This window comes from Sceloporus occidentalis, unplaced genomic scaffold (genome assembly GCF_023333645.1).
Source record: "Sceloporus occidentalis isolate IW3139 unplaced genomic scaffold, rSceOcc1.0.p SCAF_56, whole genome shotgun sequence".
Lineage (NCBI taxonomy): Eukaryota > Metazoa > Chordata > Lepidosauria > Squamata > Phrynosomatidae > Sceloporus > Sceloporus occidentalis.
This window is the reverse complement of record NW_028317036.1, coordinates 6,116,261-6,136,447: the sequence shown is the minus strand read 5'-3', so window position 1 is coordinate 6,136,447 and position 20,187 is coordinate 6,116,261. Positions and strand designations below refer to the sequence as shown.

The window sequence follows — 20,187 nt, the reverse complement described above, 5'->3', positions numbered from 1 at the left end:
GCACACACAACTGCAACAGATGAGTAGTGTCACAAAAGCGAAACCAGAGACATTATAATGGGATCCAAAGACTCATGTACATAATTTATATTGTGGAGTAGGAGGATCTCTGAATTCAGTGGCAAGTATCTCTTTTCTCCTCCTTCAGTGGAGGTCTACATACACAGAGACCAAGGGAGCCTGGTTATGATGACCCAGTGCCTCTTGTCTCTGCTAGTCTGCAGACCATCAAGGCATCAGGAGAAGAGTGGTCTGTACCATCAAAAGGATGATCTTAAAATGATAATTTTAACTATATGACCAGAACTGATTTAATAATTGCGTTCTATTTTGACAGGTTTTGTTCCATGTTAATAATGGTGCCGGCAGAATAACAGCAGTGTACAAGCCAGAGAGCCCCAGCTCTTTATGTGACGGCAAGTGGCATAAGCTTCAGGCCAGTAAAATTAAACATCGCATTGTCCTTATGGTGGATGGAAATGTTGTGAATGCAGAGAGTCCACATGTCCAGTCAACCTCTGCAGACACTAACAATCCGATTTATGTGGGAGGCTATCCGGGTAAGAGCAATTTAATGTAATCTTCAAAGAATTATTTCTGGTTAGAGTATCCCCTGACTCATTGACTAATGCGTCCGTGGTCTTGTCTTAGATTTAGGATAGCTTATCTTAGACTTATCTAGCACCTTCTCGGTAAGGTCAATTGAGATCTCAGTTTTGACACCTTTAAACGTTTGTATTCATATATCATTACTTAAAGCCCGCTTTTGCCACTGGGGACACAGCTAGAATTTATTCAATTTATTTCTTTGTTATCAAAGCCAACATATGCCCCTTATACATATATTTAAATATACAGGTGTACGATACCTCAAAATGATCTCTGTTTGTAAGCTAAATATAAAACGATATGTCTCCAAACATTTAAAATACAATGTAAAATAGTGTTGGCTCCATCACGTCACCAGTGTTGTGTCAACTTAATTAAATAAGGCGAGGCGCTGTGAAAACATAAAGCCATAGGGAAGGAAGTTTGAGTCACTAATAGCAGGAATGTAAGTAAGATATATAAACAACTTCCAGGATCACAGGTTAATGTAATAATTGCAAGCTCTATTTGCTTTAACTCTTCCAGTCCACATTTTAAAGTTATATCATTTTTAAGTGATAACGCAGTTATTAAGGGAAAACATTCACCATGAAATGCTGTGTGCCGGAGCTTTGTGAAAGTGAATGCTGTCCTTCGCTGTATCCGGCTCCTTGTTCTGTCCCTATTACTGCTTACAGAAAGCTATTAAATCTGCTATTACATTGATACATTGATGAATATCCATATCACAGCCAAAGCCATATTCGAAAGGACCTACTTTTTAATTTAGAATTTGTTTGATAAATTGGAAAACATATCACCATGTATAATATATAAACAAATATACAAAATTATAAAAATAAATTGTGAACTATTTTCTTTAATATATATATGTGTGTGTATATGTGTACACACATTACATAGGTGAAGGAACACCTTTGACAACTATGTCAGCTTCACCACAACTGTCCCCAAAGGTGCACAGAATGGAATGAAAACAAACATTGACACTCTTTTTCTTTGGTTTTTTTTTCCCTTGTATGTAGCTGATGTGAAGCAAAACTGCTTGACCAGCCAGACTTCATTCCACGGATGCATACGCAACATGAAACTGGTGAAGGGCACGCAGACTGAAGCCAGCGATTTCAGCAAAGCCTTTGAAATGCGCGGAGTCTTTCCTCATTCCTGTCCTGGAACAGAACAATAAACAGGAGACATATATCTCCTACATATACATTCATCGAACAAGATGTTATCAAGTAGAGGAGGTCTATACTTACATGCTGTTATTCTCAAAGTAGGTTTGGAACCAGCTCTTTAAGTAACAGCATGAAGTAATATTAGCTCACAAAGTGCTGCCCACGACACCATCTGAAATATAAACACGTATTGGGTGATACAGGGACACAGAGCCTATTTAATCTGTTATTCAGTACACAAAACCCCCAGAATTTCCCAGGTCTTCTAAGAACACGATAAAGAATTTCGGGCCTGTCTCCTTGCCATAGGACCTAGGGTGGCAGTTTTTGATCTAATGTGAAAATATATCTTTTTTTTATTAACCGTTACCCCATTTTCTCAATGGTGCTCCAAAACTTTTTAATTCATATTTCCAACTCAGGAACTTTTTTTTTTAAAGTTTTAGCAATTTAATTTTTTTTGAGGAAAAACACAACAAATACCTCCAGTAGGATAGCAGTAAATTGAAATATTTTTGTCTTTATACATTTGCTGCTGACAGTATTTTGTTTTATGCTCAGTGCTAATTGTTTTAAGAGCTGTTAAAATGCAAACATTTCTCAAAATGATGTACAATAAAATACGCATGACTTCGTTAATGTATCACTGCCTTTTTTTTAAAATAATGTCTGATAGCTTTGATTTTTATTACCCTCTCTGCATAAACAACAAATCTGTATCTGCTATTTATTCATAACTAACTACATAAAACTTAGACTGTGCATCCGATTTACAATGAATTCCAAAACATAAATACTTAATATCCAAGTTTTGCAGCTATAACAAGAAAAAGTATTGCAGATTCCATATTAATACATATTCTTAATACATATTTTTGAGAACTGCAACAATGCTGTCCCATTGGACAATGTTATTTTTTAGTTTAATTTGAATTATATAATGGGTCACAGCCAGTGAGAAGCGGCCTTAGCCCAGCCATTGTGTGGGGGCATTATACTGACTGCGCTATATAGAAACAGCGAGCTGTGCTATACCTCAGCCCACAGAATAAGAGCATTGCCCCGCATCAGACTTCCCCATCACTGTACTGGAGCATTACCACCCCCTGCCTTGTATCGGGGCTTTACTACCCCCTCTTCTGCCCCATACCTGAGCTCTGCAACCCTTACCAATCCTTATCTCTCTCCTGCCCCGTACTGGAACCTTACCCCTCTCCTTATACAAACACCCACTCCTCTGTATCGGAATGATGCCTACCTCTCCCACATAGTAACTACGCTGCCTGATACCCGATTGTTACCTCTGCTCCATACCTCCTATAATTCTATATACAGGCACATGTCCCCTTATACAGAGGAATGCTACAACTATATACAGACACATGAGCCCTTTTTACAGGGGCACTTTATACACACACACACCCCCTATATATATATATATATATATATATACACTGTATAATTGATTTATAACCAGTGTCATGCAATTTTACTAGCATTTTGCTCTTACTGCCTTGCGCGAATTTTAATGGCGTTATACAGCAATAAAACCTTTGGTTGTAAGTGCATACTGTGCACTGTTGCAATTTTCAGGTAATCTGAATGATACAGAACCTGTGGCCGGCGACACTGGTGTTCACGGTAGCATGGATATATCAATTTAGTACCCTCCGATTGGTGATTTTCCTTTCATTTTAAAATAAAGGCAATTTCCAGAATGTTTAATTTTGAAAGTTGGCAACAAAAACCAGGGTCAGACTTTGCAAGGTTGGTATGTGTTTGTCCCAACCCGGATGTAGTCATGGAGAATTATATGTCAGTTTTTGTAGACTTACAGCTGAAAGACACATGCTTTCTTCCCTTTGTAATGGGAAGATGTTCAGTAGTGCCGCCAAGCGACTGAAAAAACTGTAGCAGGAGGCAATTTGTTCACCAAAGGGCTGGAGAGAGGTACAAGGATGTGTGTTTGTAGGCTACAGCGACGCATGGTGGAAGTTCCTTGCAGGTTTGTGGCTGCACTTCTTAAGTGAAGTTGGTGATTTGGTCAGAATTAATGGTCTCCTCAATGCTGAAAAGTGCAGGCAGACATGAATCCACCATGCAATACCATCAGGGAGGCCCCAAATTAATTGTGCAGCATAACAACGACCCCAAACATACAGCCTAGACATATGCTGAATGACTATCTTCAGTGTAAAGAAGAAGAAAGGAGTCCTGGAAGTGATGGCATGCCCCCCCCCCCCCCCCCCCCCGAGCCCTGATTGCGACATTAACAAGTCTGTTTTGGATTACATATATATAGAGAGAGAAGCAACTGAGGCTGCCTGAATCTGCCGAAGTCTGTGCCTGAAGAGGGGTTAGTTCTTTAGGATTTTTGGAAGAATTGATGATGTTTTGAAGGCAGGGGAGGTTACACTGAATATTGATTTGATTTATATTTACATAATAATTCTCTTATGCTAAGGGTGCTGAGGAGCAGTTGAGAAGATCCTCTGATCTCCTTTGACCAGCCCAGGGAGCTGTAAAATCAATATGGCCACCTTGCAATGCTCCTAAGCCGAGCACCACAAGGTGGCTCTTGGGGTGTGGTGACCAGGTGGTCATAACAACTTCTGTGACTGAAGCAGAAGCATGAATGTAAAACAACATACACGCCAGAATATATAATAACAAGAGTAATAGCCATCTGCCATCTAGACCACCAGATGATGGCTTGGCGGGGGTACAGAGCTTAGTCCTTAGCCCTCACAAACACATTTACAACTGAAATTGTCACAACAGGTGCATCAATTTAGTTAGTATACAGAGACATTAGAGAACATTAGAGGATTAGTGAATATTAGAGGAACAGCCCAGTCTATGTCTTACATAAAATAAAATGGAACCCCATTTTGTGTGGATATCTGTACATTTTACAACATGCAGATTAATGCATACAGTATTGGTTACAAAATATTCTGAATTATGTTCTTTTCACAGTGATGTGTGCTAAGGACAGTAAAGTTAACTCAAAGCATCATCTCCGTTAATATATAGCATAAACTTAATGATCATGATAATATTTATGCAGCAACACCTTATAATTTATTGTTTCCTAGCCACGTTTTTGACAAATTGAACTTGACAATATCAGATCATATGTAATTTGCTTTAGTGCAATCATATAATTGTCTAGAACAAATGAGAGGAGCAGGTTTGTGTGAATACGTCATGTGGCCCGTAATTATACTGCAATTAAAACACCTATAATTAAGTCTGCATAAAAATATTTATCTTTAGGCACAGCCTTAAGTGGCTATGTTTTAACTGTCTGCAATCAAATAGGCTTTTGTAGTCACCATTATCTTTTTATTATTAGAGTAGTTAATGCCAAGAATATGCTGTGTAATTGTAAATTTGGAATCCACCTTAAGCATTCGCCCCGGGGCTCCTGGTAGCAATGGAGCCCCGATGGCTTACTTACTGAATTGTATTTTATGTATTTGCATTCAATGCCAAGCAAGCATCTTGTGTTGGCTTTACATATGTCACACAAGGCATAATGCCTTAACAGGCACAATTACATGCATTTATATAAAGATATATCCACTTAAAGCCATACACACCGACTGCCCTAAAGATCCAAGCTCCAGAGTATCTCTTTTCCTGAAGCTGCTGACTCAAGCTGCACATACTGGTTCTCTGTCTTATCAGCAGTGATTTATCTGGAATGTAGTATATTAATGATGTACATCAATTAAGAAATACCCGTAAGGTCGGCTGTGATACTTTTATTTCTACCTTTAATAAAATAAAATGTACATGCTTTCTTTAGTGATAAAAATAAGTATTTGCACAGTAGCATTTCATTCTTTAATTTTTCTATGTGTAACAGATGACTAGACCGCACTTAGCTAATCAGTGACATTGGATTACATGGATAAAAGGACAGCTACATTTGTTATAAGATACACAAAACAAAGCAAGAATTCAGTGCATACCCAATGAGTACCATTTAAAAAAATATGGCATTACTATTGGGGATTTTGTCACACTATACGGCCATATATTGCTTACCCCAAGTTTGAGAAGTCCTATCTAATTTTTCATGGCTATATTGCTTACCAAATAGCTAAATCAATGAGACTGCACCACACTTTCACCCAAATGAGACTCCTAAACAATGTAAAGCCTTCTCTGAACAAATGATATACTACTTGTGTAGTTAAATTCAATGAGAAAGGATTATGTTCCAAAACCAGGTAGCTAAAATGCCAAAAAAATCCTTTAGTCCTTAAGGCAGCAACTGTGTTACACATCTGATGTGAGCCTTAATAAAAGGGAATTCAGTAACAGAATGTCTGCGTGGTCTATACATGGACATGGACTATACATGGTAGCTTCAGGACACTTAACCTTACCAGGAGTATGTACTATTGCTTTCTAAATGACTTTTCCTTGATACTAACTTGATAATTTTGAAGCCACAGGCTAAATAAATGTTGTTTTGCCTCATGTTGTTGATCCAAATCCATTTTCTCTACTGTTGTTTCCCTTAAGGGCTCAGAACGTTTCCTGGGTACTGGTACTTCATAGAGCTTAGAAGCAATAAAAACCACAGCGACGTGTACAAACATGGCAGAATGTTATTGTTAGTACATAACCCACATACAACACATACGTCAATCACACTATTGGTATGACTGGAAACTCATATATTGGAAATTTATTTTAGCACAAAATACAAACATTATGTGACAACAGTAAATTATAAAAATGCACCAACTCCTACCCTTCCTTGTTTCCGTAGAAAGTCAGAGTTTATTGTTAATAGCTAACATATTATTTTATAACATTAACTTTGTTGTATACATTTGTTAATACACAATACTTAACACATGCAATGAGTTCATTCATCACTGGCAGTGAAAGAAAACTAAAGATCAATCAAGTTAATTCTTATGTCAACAGTTGGCTCCAGAGAGAGGGGGTTATGATGGGGAGAAAAGGGAATAAAAGGGTTAACCGGGGAGAAAAAATGGTGAATGGTAAGAAAGAAGTAAGAACTTGTGTATTGACAAACCCTATGGCATTTATTTTATGTTCAATCGCCTGAACATATAAAAATATTCCAGACCTCAGGGGTGTTACTTTCATAGAAAGCCATAAAAATGATGTCGCATTCCAGACATCATTGGAAAGTTCTTTAAGAATCGTTGCCTCGGTATCATCTCTAAAGGAACATAATCCTTTAACAAATGGAACATCAGCTGTTTTGAGCTAAGTTGTTGGAACCTTTAAGAATGTCTATATCCCAAAATAGAAATAACCAGAGACACTTATTTTAGGAAGGTACCCAGGTCATTTTTCCTGCTTCATGTCATTCAAGGACAGCGACATATACTCTGCTTTCATAAAGTGAATTCCTTCTATCGTAGTGAAATGTGCATGATATCCAATGTTTTAAAGGGATAGTATAGGCTGTATATATGGTCTAACACATTTTTTTTAAATAGGGGCTCAAATTCTATTTCACTGAAAGAGAAAATATACCATCATCATAGATATACGGATACTCATTAGGTCCCAACCAGCTTATGTTATAGAAGATCTAAATATATACCGTATTTGCTCGATTATAAGACGACCCTGATTATAAGACGACCCCCCAAAATCTGAATATTAACTTAGGAAAAAAGAAAAAGCCTGAATATAAGACGACCCTAAAGGAAAAAAGTTTTACCAGTAAATGTTAATTCATGTAAACTATTTTTTTTAATAAAAGCTATGATTGAGAAAAATATTTTTTTTGTTTTTATTTCTTGTATTTTCCAGCCTGTCCCCCAGTTACGCACATCTGCCCCCAGGCTTGCCACACCAATATGGCACTGTGGCCCATGATATGCCTTTTAACCCTCTATATGCCACTGTGCCCCATGGTATGCCTTTTGACCCCCTATATGCCACTCTGCCTCCAGAAATGCCTTATACCCCTATATCCCATTCTGGCATTTAGGGGGTTAAAATGCATATTATGGGGCAGAGTGGCATATAGGGAGGTATAAGGCATTTCAGGAGGCAGAGTGGCATTAAGGGAGTTAAAAGGCATTGTATAGAGCACTCTGCCTCCAGAAATGCCTTATACCCCTATATGCCACTCTGGCATTTAGGGGGTTAAAAGGCATATTATGGGGCAGAGTGGCATATAGGGAGGTATAAGGCATTTCAGGAGGCAGAGTGCTCTATTAAATGCCCCCTTAACGCCACTCCAGAAATGCCCTATGCCCCCATTTAACTAACACACACACACACACTCTCTCCCCCCCCTCCCCTCCCCTCTCCTCTCTCCTCTCTCCCCTCTCAGCCCTCTCTTACCGGTGCTTCCAGCCGGGGCAGCGGGTTGACGTCGCCTTCTGCTGCAGCCGGAAGGAGGTGGAGTTGGCAGCAGGGGTTTGTATGCGTCCGTCGCGTATACTTTCCCCGGCTGTCAGAGATCAGAGATCTCTGACAGTCGGGGAAGGTCTACGCGACGGACGCAGACAACCCCCGCTGCTAGCCACACCTCCTTCCGGCTGCAGCGGACGTTGTCTACGCGGATCGCGTAGACGTCAACCCGCTGCCCCGGCAATACAGCAGGAAGCACCGGTAAGTGTGTATGATGGGGGGGGGGGGGGTGAGACAGGAGGATCCAGGTCCCCTGCAGCGGTGCGGGGGATCTTGATCTTAGTCTCCTAATCAGACTCTATTTGAGGTCTGATTAGAAGACGACCCCGATTAGAAGACGAGGGGTATTTTTCAGAGCATTTGCTCTGAAAAAAACCTCGTCTTATAATCGAGCAAATACGGTAGTTTGCATGGCAGTTTCTGGGACGTAACAGTTTTCTTTCAAACACTCCCAGATAACACATTTAAAGATGATAACCACGCTGAATAGTCAGAATATCATTATAAAAAAAAAACAGTGCCACCACACTGTATAAAATGTACAAATTGCAACACAAATCGACAGAAACAAAAGAGTAATTTATTCACGGATTGTTCTTTTATGCCAAGTATGTTGACTTTATTCTATTTCATTTTTTGGTGGGTTTTAATCATGGTTACTAACACTGACGCAGCTTTTAACAAGGACATGCATAGCAAACACTGATATGTGGCCAGGGTCTTGGTGGAGCTAAAAATGTGTGGTCGGACAATATATTTTGATAATATGAATCTTTTGTCGCAAACATGGACACAAATATTTGTTTTCCTTTAGTAACCTGCAGAAGCCATTAGGTTCATCTGTAAAAAGCCAGATGGGCTGGTGGAATGTTAACTTGGATTGCTTTAGTTTGGTATAATAGGTAGACGGTTTGCATCTATATGCATCTAATGTAGTATATAACTAGCAATATACCAGAAATGTCCTTTTTTAAGTTAAGGTTGTTCTTTCAATAAATTATTTGAGATGCTTAGAACATTCTGCCGTAAGAACTAGTGATACAGGTTAACCTCTCGCTACAATACTGAAATAATGTAAGACTGGTTACACATACACACATACATGCACAATATTATGATACATTACAATACAAATTGAAACATCGGTGCCTGTACAAAATGATATAAACATAACTGTACATAGTGGTTTATACATAAGAATGTACAAAATTGAGATACCATCAGGCTGTGAAATACATAAGTGAGGCACTTATATCACATAAAACATTTAACATTAATAATAAAAATGTTATTAGAAAAGAAATATTGTTACTATCAAAGGATTATGGGGTCCTAGTTTGTCCAGGAGTGCATTTTAACAGATACACAAGCCAAATCTGTACGTCAAAAATAATACTTTTATATGATCAGACTGATGACCTCATGGATATCTTGACCGTCTGTCCCTTATGTAGGTAGGTTTTTGTTGGCGTGTCATTTCACTATATATTTTTAGTATATATTCCCTAGAAACATTCTTCCACGGTTTGCTCTTTTCCTGAAGGGTGTATGGTTTCATTCTCCTCGTGGTTTAGTACCTCTATTTCTTTTCAAAGTCTTGAGCCGAGTCTCCATCATTTTTGTTCCTATTGCTCAGAGTCTTCTGCATTCCATTGGCGCAGTCTACTGCATTTGTAAAATATTTCCTTCAAATCACCTTCACATTTTCAGCTGTTTTTTGGCTTTAAAATCCATTCTGCGCGAGGGTTCACATTGTACACATCCAACATATAGGTATCTGGATCCAGGCAATGCTCTCCTAAAATAAACATAGGCAAAGGTCATTAGTGAAGAAGACTAGGAAACATAAACCATTGCTATAAGACACTGGTGAACCATCTCCACCCAAAAAATACATATATAATATATATATATAAATATTATATATATCAGTCACTAAGTAATTCTAGTATGAGGTCTTTTATACTATTTATGGAATCTAAATAGAAAAACAATGATAGTTGAGCTATTAGGCATTTACTAGTTTTTAATGAACCTGTATAAAGGAGAATAAATAATATTTTCTTAAAACTTCCAAAAAAGGACCTCATTGTTTAAGTTTTATAAGCAATTGCCAAGAAAAATCTATAAAATAATTCAGTACTTAAATAGTGCTGACACTGCAGCAGAAAACAGACAAAGACCGTAACATTAACTAGGCAATTACAGAATAATTTATCATCTCTGATGTTCCGATGCAAACACTGGAAAATCTTTGTTTGCTGAGCTTTGCTTGGTTAGGATCCAAGAGTCTGGATACTGCTATTGTACCACAGGAAAAAAGGCCTAATTTCCAAAAAAAGTCTAAAGAACTTTAGCTAACTCAAAGAAAAATATTTAAAACAGTGCGATGAAGGTTATAGTCACACTATAAGAACCATTTTTAAAAACGACTTCATAATCAAGTGCTATTGTGTAATATAAGCTACCACTTATCTTTAAATGTCTTTATGACACTGGGGAGAAAACGGATACACTGCACACAGAATCACAGACAGACCACAAGTCAGACTGATGCTATCTATATATATATATATATATATATATATATATATATATATATATATATATATATATATATATATATATATATATATATATATATATATATATATATATATATATATATATATATATATATATATATATATATATATATATATATATATACAGGAATGTGTATTCCCCTTTCTCCAACTTTATCCCTTTTTTCACCCCCAGTGGTGCCACTGCGACTAGAAACAAGCCTGATAAGTTATGATTAAGATCTACCAATGTAGGATTATTGCTATGGAGAATACTGTATATATTGATCTGTTGCAAATCATATTAAACTGTATTGCTATGGCTTACTTGCTGTATAAAAGAACACAAGTTAACTTGGTCCAACTTGGTCTTGGTTCCTGTGGTCCAACATGAACTAATGACCAGTAGAGTACTATCAATCAGTCAGTTGACTTTATAAAAGCTAATTTGCTGATATTCTCTCATATTTATCCCATGCCAGTACACATGATGTAAGTTCTATGGAACCATTTGGTATACCATGCTTACCTATATTTCCTCCTATTTCATATAAACTTTGGTTGTTTATTCTGTCACTGTCTGGTGTTCCGTTACTACAAAGAAGAAGACAATTTACAAAATGTTATAATAATGTGAACAAAAATGGGCAGCTGATTAACACCTTTTTTTTATCAAGCTGCTGGAATACCTCTCTCATCTGCCATCAAATTGTATGTTAATCTAATATAAAACAAATTCAACATAATTATTTCTCAAGTTACAGGACAAGAAGGAAACTTGCATAGTTTCTAGGCACACAGAAGAAACACACTCTGGCGAAATGATGCTAAATTAACACAGAGCGTATCAAAGTAACATATCTAGTAGAACTTTTTTTTTTTTTAAATCCAAATTGAAAAAGACATACCCCAAACACTGTGATACCAGATTTACATTACACATAATAAAGGTCACTCTGTAGGTCATCCAAAATAATTGAAATGACTACTGTTATTAAACCTGTCATTTTGAAGGAAATGTAAAAATGTGGTCCTCTTCACACCTGTTTTCACACTGAAACCTTGCCAAGATGTCTTTGGCTTTCGTCCGACTGTTCAGCTGGATTGCCATGGAAACCTTTGAGTGCAATGGAGCGTAAACTCTTATCACTCCTTCAGGTACATCACAGTGCTGTAATACAATAGCAAAGCACAACTGTGATAAGTAGCACGGGGACTGGTATAACTTAATCAGGTCTCCTCAATCATCGCGGATCCCATGTATTACATCACTTTACATTTTATTTACAGAATGCCAGAAGAACAATAATCTTATTTACATTTGGAAAAAAATGAGTAGCTTTTTTATTATATATTTTTCTTTATTGTGTTTTTAAAACAAGTATAAACAATACGAAAAAAGAACATCGACAAGTAACATAACAGAAAAAAACAACATGATAAGGCAAATATCACAGATCAGTAATAAAATAAATAAAAAAATAAATAAAAAATGAGTAGCTTTTATGATCCATTTTGTTATTTTTTTGTTAGATGTCTAGCCCACTATAAAGCAGCTTCTCATATGTTTAGCGAGAACTTGACATGTATGCATGTGATGCTGGTCAACAATCTACATCTGGGCATAAGTACTTACATTGCATACTTAAACTCATAGTATTTCATTTCCTCCTATTTGTTCAGGTTACATATACAACTGACGTGCAAAATCCTGTTTATATTAGTTACTCAAATATTCTTTGGAATTTATTTAAGCCAGCTTTGGAAAAGTACTAGAAAAACTATTTTTTAGAAAAAGTTATTTTTTTTTAATTTTTTTTTTTACTATGCATTTAAATTACTTTTCACATTTGATTATTCTTTCTTGTCCTTTTGTTGGTCAATGAAATAATCTCATTAATTAAATTATCCACAGCAGGGAATAGCTAAATTATAAATGAGATCAAAGTAGGTTTAAATGTATTGTGTAAAGTACCTATGAATGAAAGGGGAGATTATCAGGTTGTAGGTTAAATGAGACTGCCATCGTTCTACTTTGTAAAAAGTCTGTCTATCGGTGCTAAGAGAACAATAATAAAAAAAGTTCATTGAAGTAACATGGCCTTTTCTGAATATCAGCCAACAGTACCTCACGTCTTTCAGGTCTTTCTCTTTCCATTGTCTTCCTCCGTAACAGCTTCCTTACACTTTTATCGAAAATTAGCTGCTTTTTGTTATTACTCAAAGCTGCGTCATTCATTTTACGAACTTGAGAAATTAAAAAGGATGGAACCTAGGTCAACACAGGGAAAACCCCAAATAAAACACATTAGTGGAGGTCCTTCTACAACGTGTCTGTCTTCTTCTGTATACTTGCCACCCAGCAAATTAAGCATAACATAAATTTTCAGTTGGTTACTACATGGGGTGCTAAAAGTAACTTATTAACAAAATAATCAATATTCATCAAGGTAAACTGATCTAGAAATACCATATTGACTTTAAAGTATTTGTCAAGCCACATATAGATAAGGGCTTCATGTAGTCCCAATATAAATTATTTTTCAAATGTATTCATTTTTATAATTTTTGCCCTTTTCAAACTCGCTTTTCACTGGAAGAAATGTCCCACTTACAACAACTCTATTTTAATTACTTAAGTCTTAGGACAACAACCAAGTATCTAATAACAAAAACTTCAAAATCAAAACACCAATGCTGAATTTTGTTTAGTTATATTGACATAATTAATACATTGCTTGTTAACATTGAAAATGGTGGCCAGATCCTTAGCTTAGGTGGATATGTTTTTAAATGTTGTCTTACCGTCCACAAGATGTCCTGGTACCTAATTAGAAGTCTAACAATATGAGCCGTGGAGGCAGCTGCCTTCATTTCCTCCTGGTTTGCACTTTTGCCCTTGTAGATAAAAAGGTTGGGTGCCATTATCATCGATACATTCCACAAACTCATCTTATTCTTCTCTTCATTGGATACCACCTTTTTCAGAAAGTGTAGCAATGCCTACAAGAAAATGCAAACTGCTTATTCCCATATTTCCATCTATAAAAATAAGGGATATGATGTATTCAGTTCAAGTTATTAAACACGTATCTAGCTCTTTAAAATTAAAGCTTACATAGGGGGAGTCTGTAGTCTGTTGTGGAAGTGTATTAGGAAACCTGACAAGAAACAGATTCTCAAAGAAAGACTTTTATTCAATGAAAATAGGGGATTTGCCTTTGTTTCTTTCTCAAAGAGGCACTAACTGATCTCAGTGTTCTGAATTACCACCCTCTTATCACAATTGTATATATTTAGTATTTAAAGTTACTAAGTAAGACTAAGTCCTGATAGGTGGACAGGTCCGGCCAACCCACAGAAGAAATTGCACAAGACATGTTGTTTATTTTCTAAATTCCTAAAAATTAATATTGACATTCATATATAGGTTTTAGTGTTCTGAGCAGAACCTTCACTAAACCTTCATACCATACCACAAAGGAGCAAGCAAACAGAATATACACACAAAAAACAATGAACACATACACAATACACACCCAATAAGAACACAAGGCAAATATATCTCCCATATTCCTAAACTGAGTCGGGGGTCTCTCTAATTGACAAGAGGTCCAAACTCCTAGTCCCACTGAGAATGCCTCTTGCACTAAGAATCTTGTGATTCTGCAGTACAGGGATGGGTTCGAGGGGTTAATGAGAGCTGTGTTAACACATCACCGAATGTGTGTTTTGTGCATTCTTTTATTGGCTGTGGAATGTCCCAACAAGAATCACCCAAATCTTTTGTAAAACAAGATAACAAAACAGACAAGTATACCATTGTTACACAAAGAATATGTTCCTATTTAAAACAAGAAGAACATGTTCTGATGATTAAGCTAACACTAGTTAGGGAAAAGTTGAGTGCTACATTATCTGATGACCTCATTGTCAAACATACCTGGTAGAAATCTCTCACTCTTGTAACAGATCTCATACTTCATATGTGGCAGGTTGTTCTATCTTTTGAAGGCCTTGGGCATTTGAGAATTTAAAGACCTTTTTCATTTTTATAAAAAGTATAATTTCGCCTTTTTCCATATTTTTCAACAAAGAAAAATGCACACACAATACTGTTATTATTGGAGAAATATTATTTATATTAATACATTATGGAGTTGCACTGATGTCTGTAAATTAGCTTATTGGAAACACTATTAGGTAGTGAACTCTTGATTTATTAGGTTTCTAATTATTTATGTGTTAGTGTGTGTGTGTGTATTTATGCATTTGTTTATGTATGTATTTATTTGGTGTTTAATATCGGACTATAAAGCCCACAACTTACTTTAAAAAGGAGTCAGTCTAACTAAATAACTATGATAATTAATACATTACACAGTGGAAAAGGACTCTTTAGGTTCTCAGATAACGAGCATTGATTAGGCTCTATTAAGAACGAACTAACTATTATTTAATTATTTTATGATAAAAAAGGGGTTAGATGCCCTTTTTATATAATAAGGGTAAATGAGTATCTATATATATACACGTATACACATATTATTGGGTTTTATTTATTAATTATATTAATTGTATCCTACTAATCACTCATATTGGGGTAAATTTAGTAATGGTATAGGATTAAAATTAATAGCATTATACTATTGCGAAGGTACTTGATATTAGGGAACAAACGTTGTTATTTAACTGAATATTTGATTTTTATATTTAGGTATGTTTTTTTGTTTTTTTGTTTTTTTTCCCTTTCTTCTCCTTATCCTTTTTAGTTTAATCAATGTTCGCTTTTTTCTTCCGCCTATCGGTTTGGAGACTTGAACCTACTTTTTCTATTTTTGATGGTTCAAGAAATTTTTTTCATGTCTATGAGGGAGAAATGGTTTTTTCTTCATAGCATGAAGAGTGTGAAAGTTCTATGTGTTTGTTTGTGGATGGAAGATAATGATTTAGCTTTTTATTTGAAGGAGATAAAATTGGAAGGTAGTCCCATTTTGGGAGCCACGGAGATGAAATTTTTTTTTTATGCCACTTAAAATGTTATCAATCAATGCACAGGGATTGAATTCCCCTTATAAAAGAGCTTACTTATATGATACACTAATTAAGGATGGGATAGACGTCGCATTTATTCAAGAGACGCACTGGGGGAAATTTATATCGGAAATATCATAGATATCGTGAGGTTTTCTCATCTTCTCTTTTAGATAAAAAAAAAAGAGGAGTAGCAATTTTCACGATATTGATCAGGAAGGAAGAAGAATTATTCTGATCTGTAGTGTAAACGATGTTATATACACACTTGTTAGTTTATATGCCCCATCAGAATCTCCAACTCGATTTCTAAATAAAACGATGGAAATAATAGAGAAGGTTTCTAAAGCGATATTAATCATAGCAGGTGATATGAATTCTATAGTAAATATAAAAATGGATAGTAAAACATCTAAAAAACGTAAAACAGACGCTTGTCTGAAATCCAAGGCCGAATTTTTTTCTGCTTGTCTCTATAAACATAATCTTTATGATGTCTGGAGGGTCCAACATCCAGATGATAGAGATTACTCCTTTTTTTCAAACGTACATAAATCATATTCACGTATAGACTTTTTTTTTATGCTGAGTCACAATTTAGAATGTTGTATTAATTCATCTGTGGGAAATATAGTCTGGTCTGATCATGCTCCAGTGTATATTTCCTTAAAAGATAATCCTAATTATAAAATGAGAACTAGATGGACCCTTAATGAAACTATTCTAAAAACTGAAGCTGATAAGGCTGAGTTGTTAGAGCAGACGAAATTATTTTTGGATCAAAATGACAATGATGATACCTCAGATTTGAATTTATGGTGTTCTCTTAAATGTGTTCTGAGAGGTTATTTAATAAAAAAAGGAGCATGGGTAAAAAATAAGAGTGGAAAAAATTTGACAGACCTTTATATAGGACTTGCCCTACTTGAGAGACAAAATAAACAGAATCCCTCTTTAGAACTTTGTAGACAGATAGAAAGCACCCAAAAATCAATATTAAGTAAACTTAAATGTAAGACTGAACTAATGATGGAGAGATTGAAATCGCGCTGGTATAGTAACAATAGAGTATGTAAAGATCTTTCTAATAGATTAAATGCGCAAAACCTCCAATTTAGAATTAAAAAAATCTTTTATAAAGGGGATACTTGTATTTCACCTAGGCAAAACGGCAATGCCTTTAAGGACTATTATGAAACTCTATATAATTTACCTGAATCTACAACTTCCCCTTTAGATATAACCCGATTTCTAGAGACACTTGCTCTTCCAAGAATTTCAGAAGAAAAAATGTTATTATTAAATCAAGTATGTACGATACAGAGATATCCAAGGCAATCCGCGAGCTTAAACAGGGGAAAGCTCCGGGCCCTGATGGCTATTCAGCCTTATTTTTTCAGATCTTAGACCCGGTGATTTCCCCTATATTAATGAGATCATATAATGCAATCGCTTCGGGCAAACAATTTCCTAGAGAAATGTTAGAAGCCAGTATTTCACCTATTCCGAAGCCAGGGAAAGATCCCTCTCTGGTTATCAACTATAGACCAATTTCTCTCATTAATATTGACATCAAGATTTATTCAAAAATTTTGGCCTCAAGACTCTCTCAAGTGATTAGAGATCTCATTCATCCCGATCAAGCAGGCTTTATGCCTGGTAGGGCTGGGGATGAAAATACTCGCAGGATCTTCAACATTATTGAATTAATCCATAGAAACAAAATTCCATCGGTCATAATGGCTTTATTGGAGATTTATGGCCGAAACTCTTCGGGCTTTTGGTTTTTATGGGTCCTTTTTTCACTTAATGATGGTCTTATATACAGTTCCATCGGCTAAAATAAAAGGCCCTGCGTTAGAGTCGGACCGCTTTCTTATTCAGAATGGCACCCGACAAGGCTGCCCATTAGCTCTGCTGCTATACGCTTTATCAATTGAACCCTTAGCGGCGTTTATTAGAAATAAATTTATTCTAGAAATATGCAGGGTATAAAAATTGGTGATTATGACTATCGAATTACTCTATATGCTGATGATATCCTTTTAACATTATCTTCTCCTTCGACATCTATTCCTGCTTTGTTAGAGGGAGTAACGACGTTTGGCCAATATTCTAATTATAAACTGAACTTATCTAAGACCCAATTGGTTCCATTTTATCTCTCTGAACCTCAGAAACGTTTAATTCAATCTCAGGTTCATATTGTTTCTGGTTTGACTCAGATTGAATATTTGGGGATTATAATTACTTCAGTATCAGAAGAAACCTTAACCATAAAAAACTTTTTATCGACGTAAAATCTTTGCTAGTAAATTGGGGAAAGTTGGAGACTTCATGGATGGGGCGTATAAATATCCTTAAGGCCTATATCGTACCTAAAATTTTATATCTCTTTAGACTAATTCCTTATCAAGTGCCTAAGCAAATGCTGACAGATTGGGATAACTTATTTTCACGGTTTGTTTGGGCGGCGAAATGATCTTCTTAAGAGAAGTACAGATTTTGGTGGTCTTGGTTATCCGAATTTAAACGAACTGTATGAAGCTTCCCAATTATCCTTTATGCTAGCTTGGAATCTGACGAAAGAGAAAACTGTTGCTGGTTGGTACGATATAGAGAAAACTGTCTGTAAGAATTTTGATCCTTTTTTATTTTTTTGGCTGCCTCAGGTTCAATTTAAAAAAAAAAAAATTCCTAGTCTTATTATCAATGATATTCTTTCGACTTTCTTTAAAAATAAGAAACATCTGGAAGAAGGGATAAAATTTGCGAAATGTTGCCCGCTAGGTGTTTTGATGTGTTTTATACCCGATCTTTCATTGGAAAGTTGGAGGTTGATGGGTGTGGGAAAGATTAACGATCTTTATGTTGGATCTCAAATGGCTTCTTTTCCTTCTTTAATCGAAACCTACGGTCTTCCGGTAAAAGATATTTTCAAATATATTAGGATTAAGCACTTCCTTACTTCTAATATGCCTGCTGACAGTACTTCATGGCATAAATTTATTACTTCTACCATTTCTAAGAAAATAAAATGTAAGATTCTGAAACTCTTTAAGGTTAACAACAATTACAAGAAGAGCAAAGCACAAATTCAATGGGAAAAAGATTTTGATCTCTCTATTGCTTTAACTTCCTGGCATAAAACATGGCAGGTCACGCGAAATTCATCTCACTGCATTAATCTCAAAGAACAATTTTATAAACTAATGCATAGATGGTATATGGTCCCGGCTCGTTTAGTCAAATTCCAAACATCAAAAGGAGCTTTATGTTGGCGATGTCAAATTCAATTAGGGACACACAAGCACATTTGGTGGGATTGTCCGCAGTTATATCAGATAAAAACTCAGATAACTGATCTTTTTTTAAAGCTATTTTGATTTAATACTGTACTTTCCCCCAAGAGTTTCTATTCCATTTAGATTTACCAGATATTAATAAGAATGATCAAACTCTTTGGCTAAATATCATACTGGCTGTTAAAATCTGTCTAGCCAGATACTGGAAATATTCGTCCCTTCCACCATGGTTAGAGATTAAATCTCAGATTAATCATCAATGTTCAGCAGAAAAATATTTTTATACAGAAGCTAATGCTAAAGAGAAATATGAATTAATTTGGCATCGCTGGCTTAATTGTATCTAGTCAATCTTTTTCCCTCTCTGTGTATTGAAATCTGTGATATTTTGCTCATAAATTTATCTCCGCGGTATCTACCTTTATACTTTCTTTTTTGTTTTTCTCTAAACTCTCCTTCTTATGATTGCTACGACTCTGAATGAAATATTAGATTGAATAGGGATATTTTAAATGACATGAGATATTAAACATATTCTATCCCTAAACATGGTACAAAGCTGGAAATTGTATGTATGCTAATTTTGTCTACATTCTCTGTTTTATTGAAAAAAATAATAAAGAATAATTAAAAAAAAAAAAAAAAAGGAGTCAGTCATCGCCAATTGTTTCTTAAACATTTACATGTGTTCTGCATGGTATGTGATTTCCTTTACAGTTCAACAAGAAGTAAATTAGAAAAACATTCTGTTTCTAAAATACTAGAGATTGTTTTGTATAAGAATAATTTGTGATCTTACTTTGCATGCTATAAAGGAATTGAGTTCTGATTTTTGCTCAAGTGGCTCTATTCCAACTGGCTTGAATCTTTTTCATGTTTCTGTTAAGAACTCTAGTTTTATAGAGCTCTTGGGGTTCTGAGTCTATATGTTTTAACAGAAAAAGTCCAATGTAGAGAATGAAGCCATTGGAGCAAGTGCAGCTTAGCGGAGGAGGCCCTGACAGTGCTAGGAGGTGGGCCTTAGGGGTTTTGTTTTAATTTTGTTTTTGGTCACTGTTAATTTATTGTTTGGGT

General features: G+C 35.7%; 2 protein-coding genes across 3 annotated transcripts in view; one reads left to right on the top strand and one right to left on the bottom strand.

The window, feature by feature from the left end:
* LOC149287867 (laminin subunit alpha-1-like) overlaps positions 1–1,795 on the top strand; it is a 59,727-nt gene extending 57,932 nt beyond the window's left edge. The window contains exons 62-63 of the mRNA XM_089492455.1: positions 338–560; positions 1,635–1,795. Of these exons, the coding sequence (XP_089348581.1) occupies positions 338–560; positions 1,635–1,795 (384 nt within the window). The remainder of the gene's footprint in view (positions 1–337; positions 561–1,634) is intronic.
* Positions 1,796–9,916: 8,121 nt separating this feature from the next.
* The window catches only part of LOC149287866 (rho GTPase-activating protein 28-like), a 66,580-nt gene continuing 56,309 nt past the window's right edge, over positions 9,917–20,187 (bottom strand). For both annotated transcript variants that reach the window (XM_089492398.1, XM_089492399.1), the window contains exons 13-17: positions 13,580–13,777; positions 12,903–13,046; positions 11,818–11,945; positions 11,304–11,368; positions 9,917–10,008 (exon numbers count right to left, since the gene is read on the bottom strand). In XM_089492398.1, the coding sequence (XP_089348524.1) occupies positions 9,917–10,008; positions 11,304–11,368; positions 11,818–11,945; positions 12,903–13,046; positions 13,580–13,777 (627 nt within the window). The remainder of the gene's footprint in view (positions 10,009–11,303; positions 11,369–11,817; positions 11,946–12,902; positions 13,047–13,579; positions 13,778–20,187) is intronic.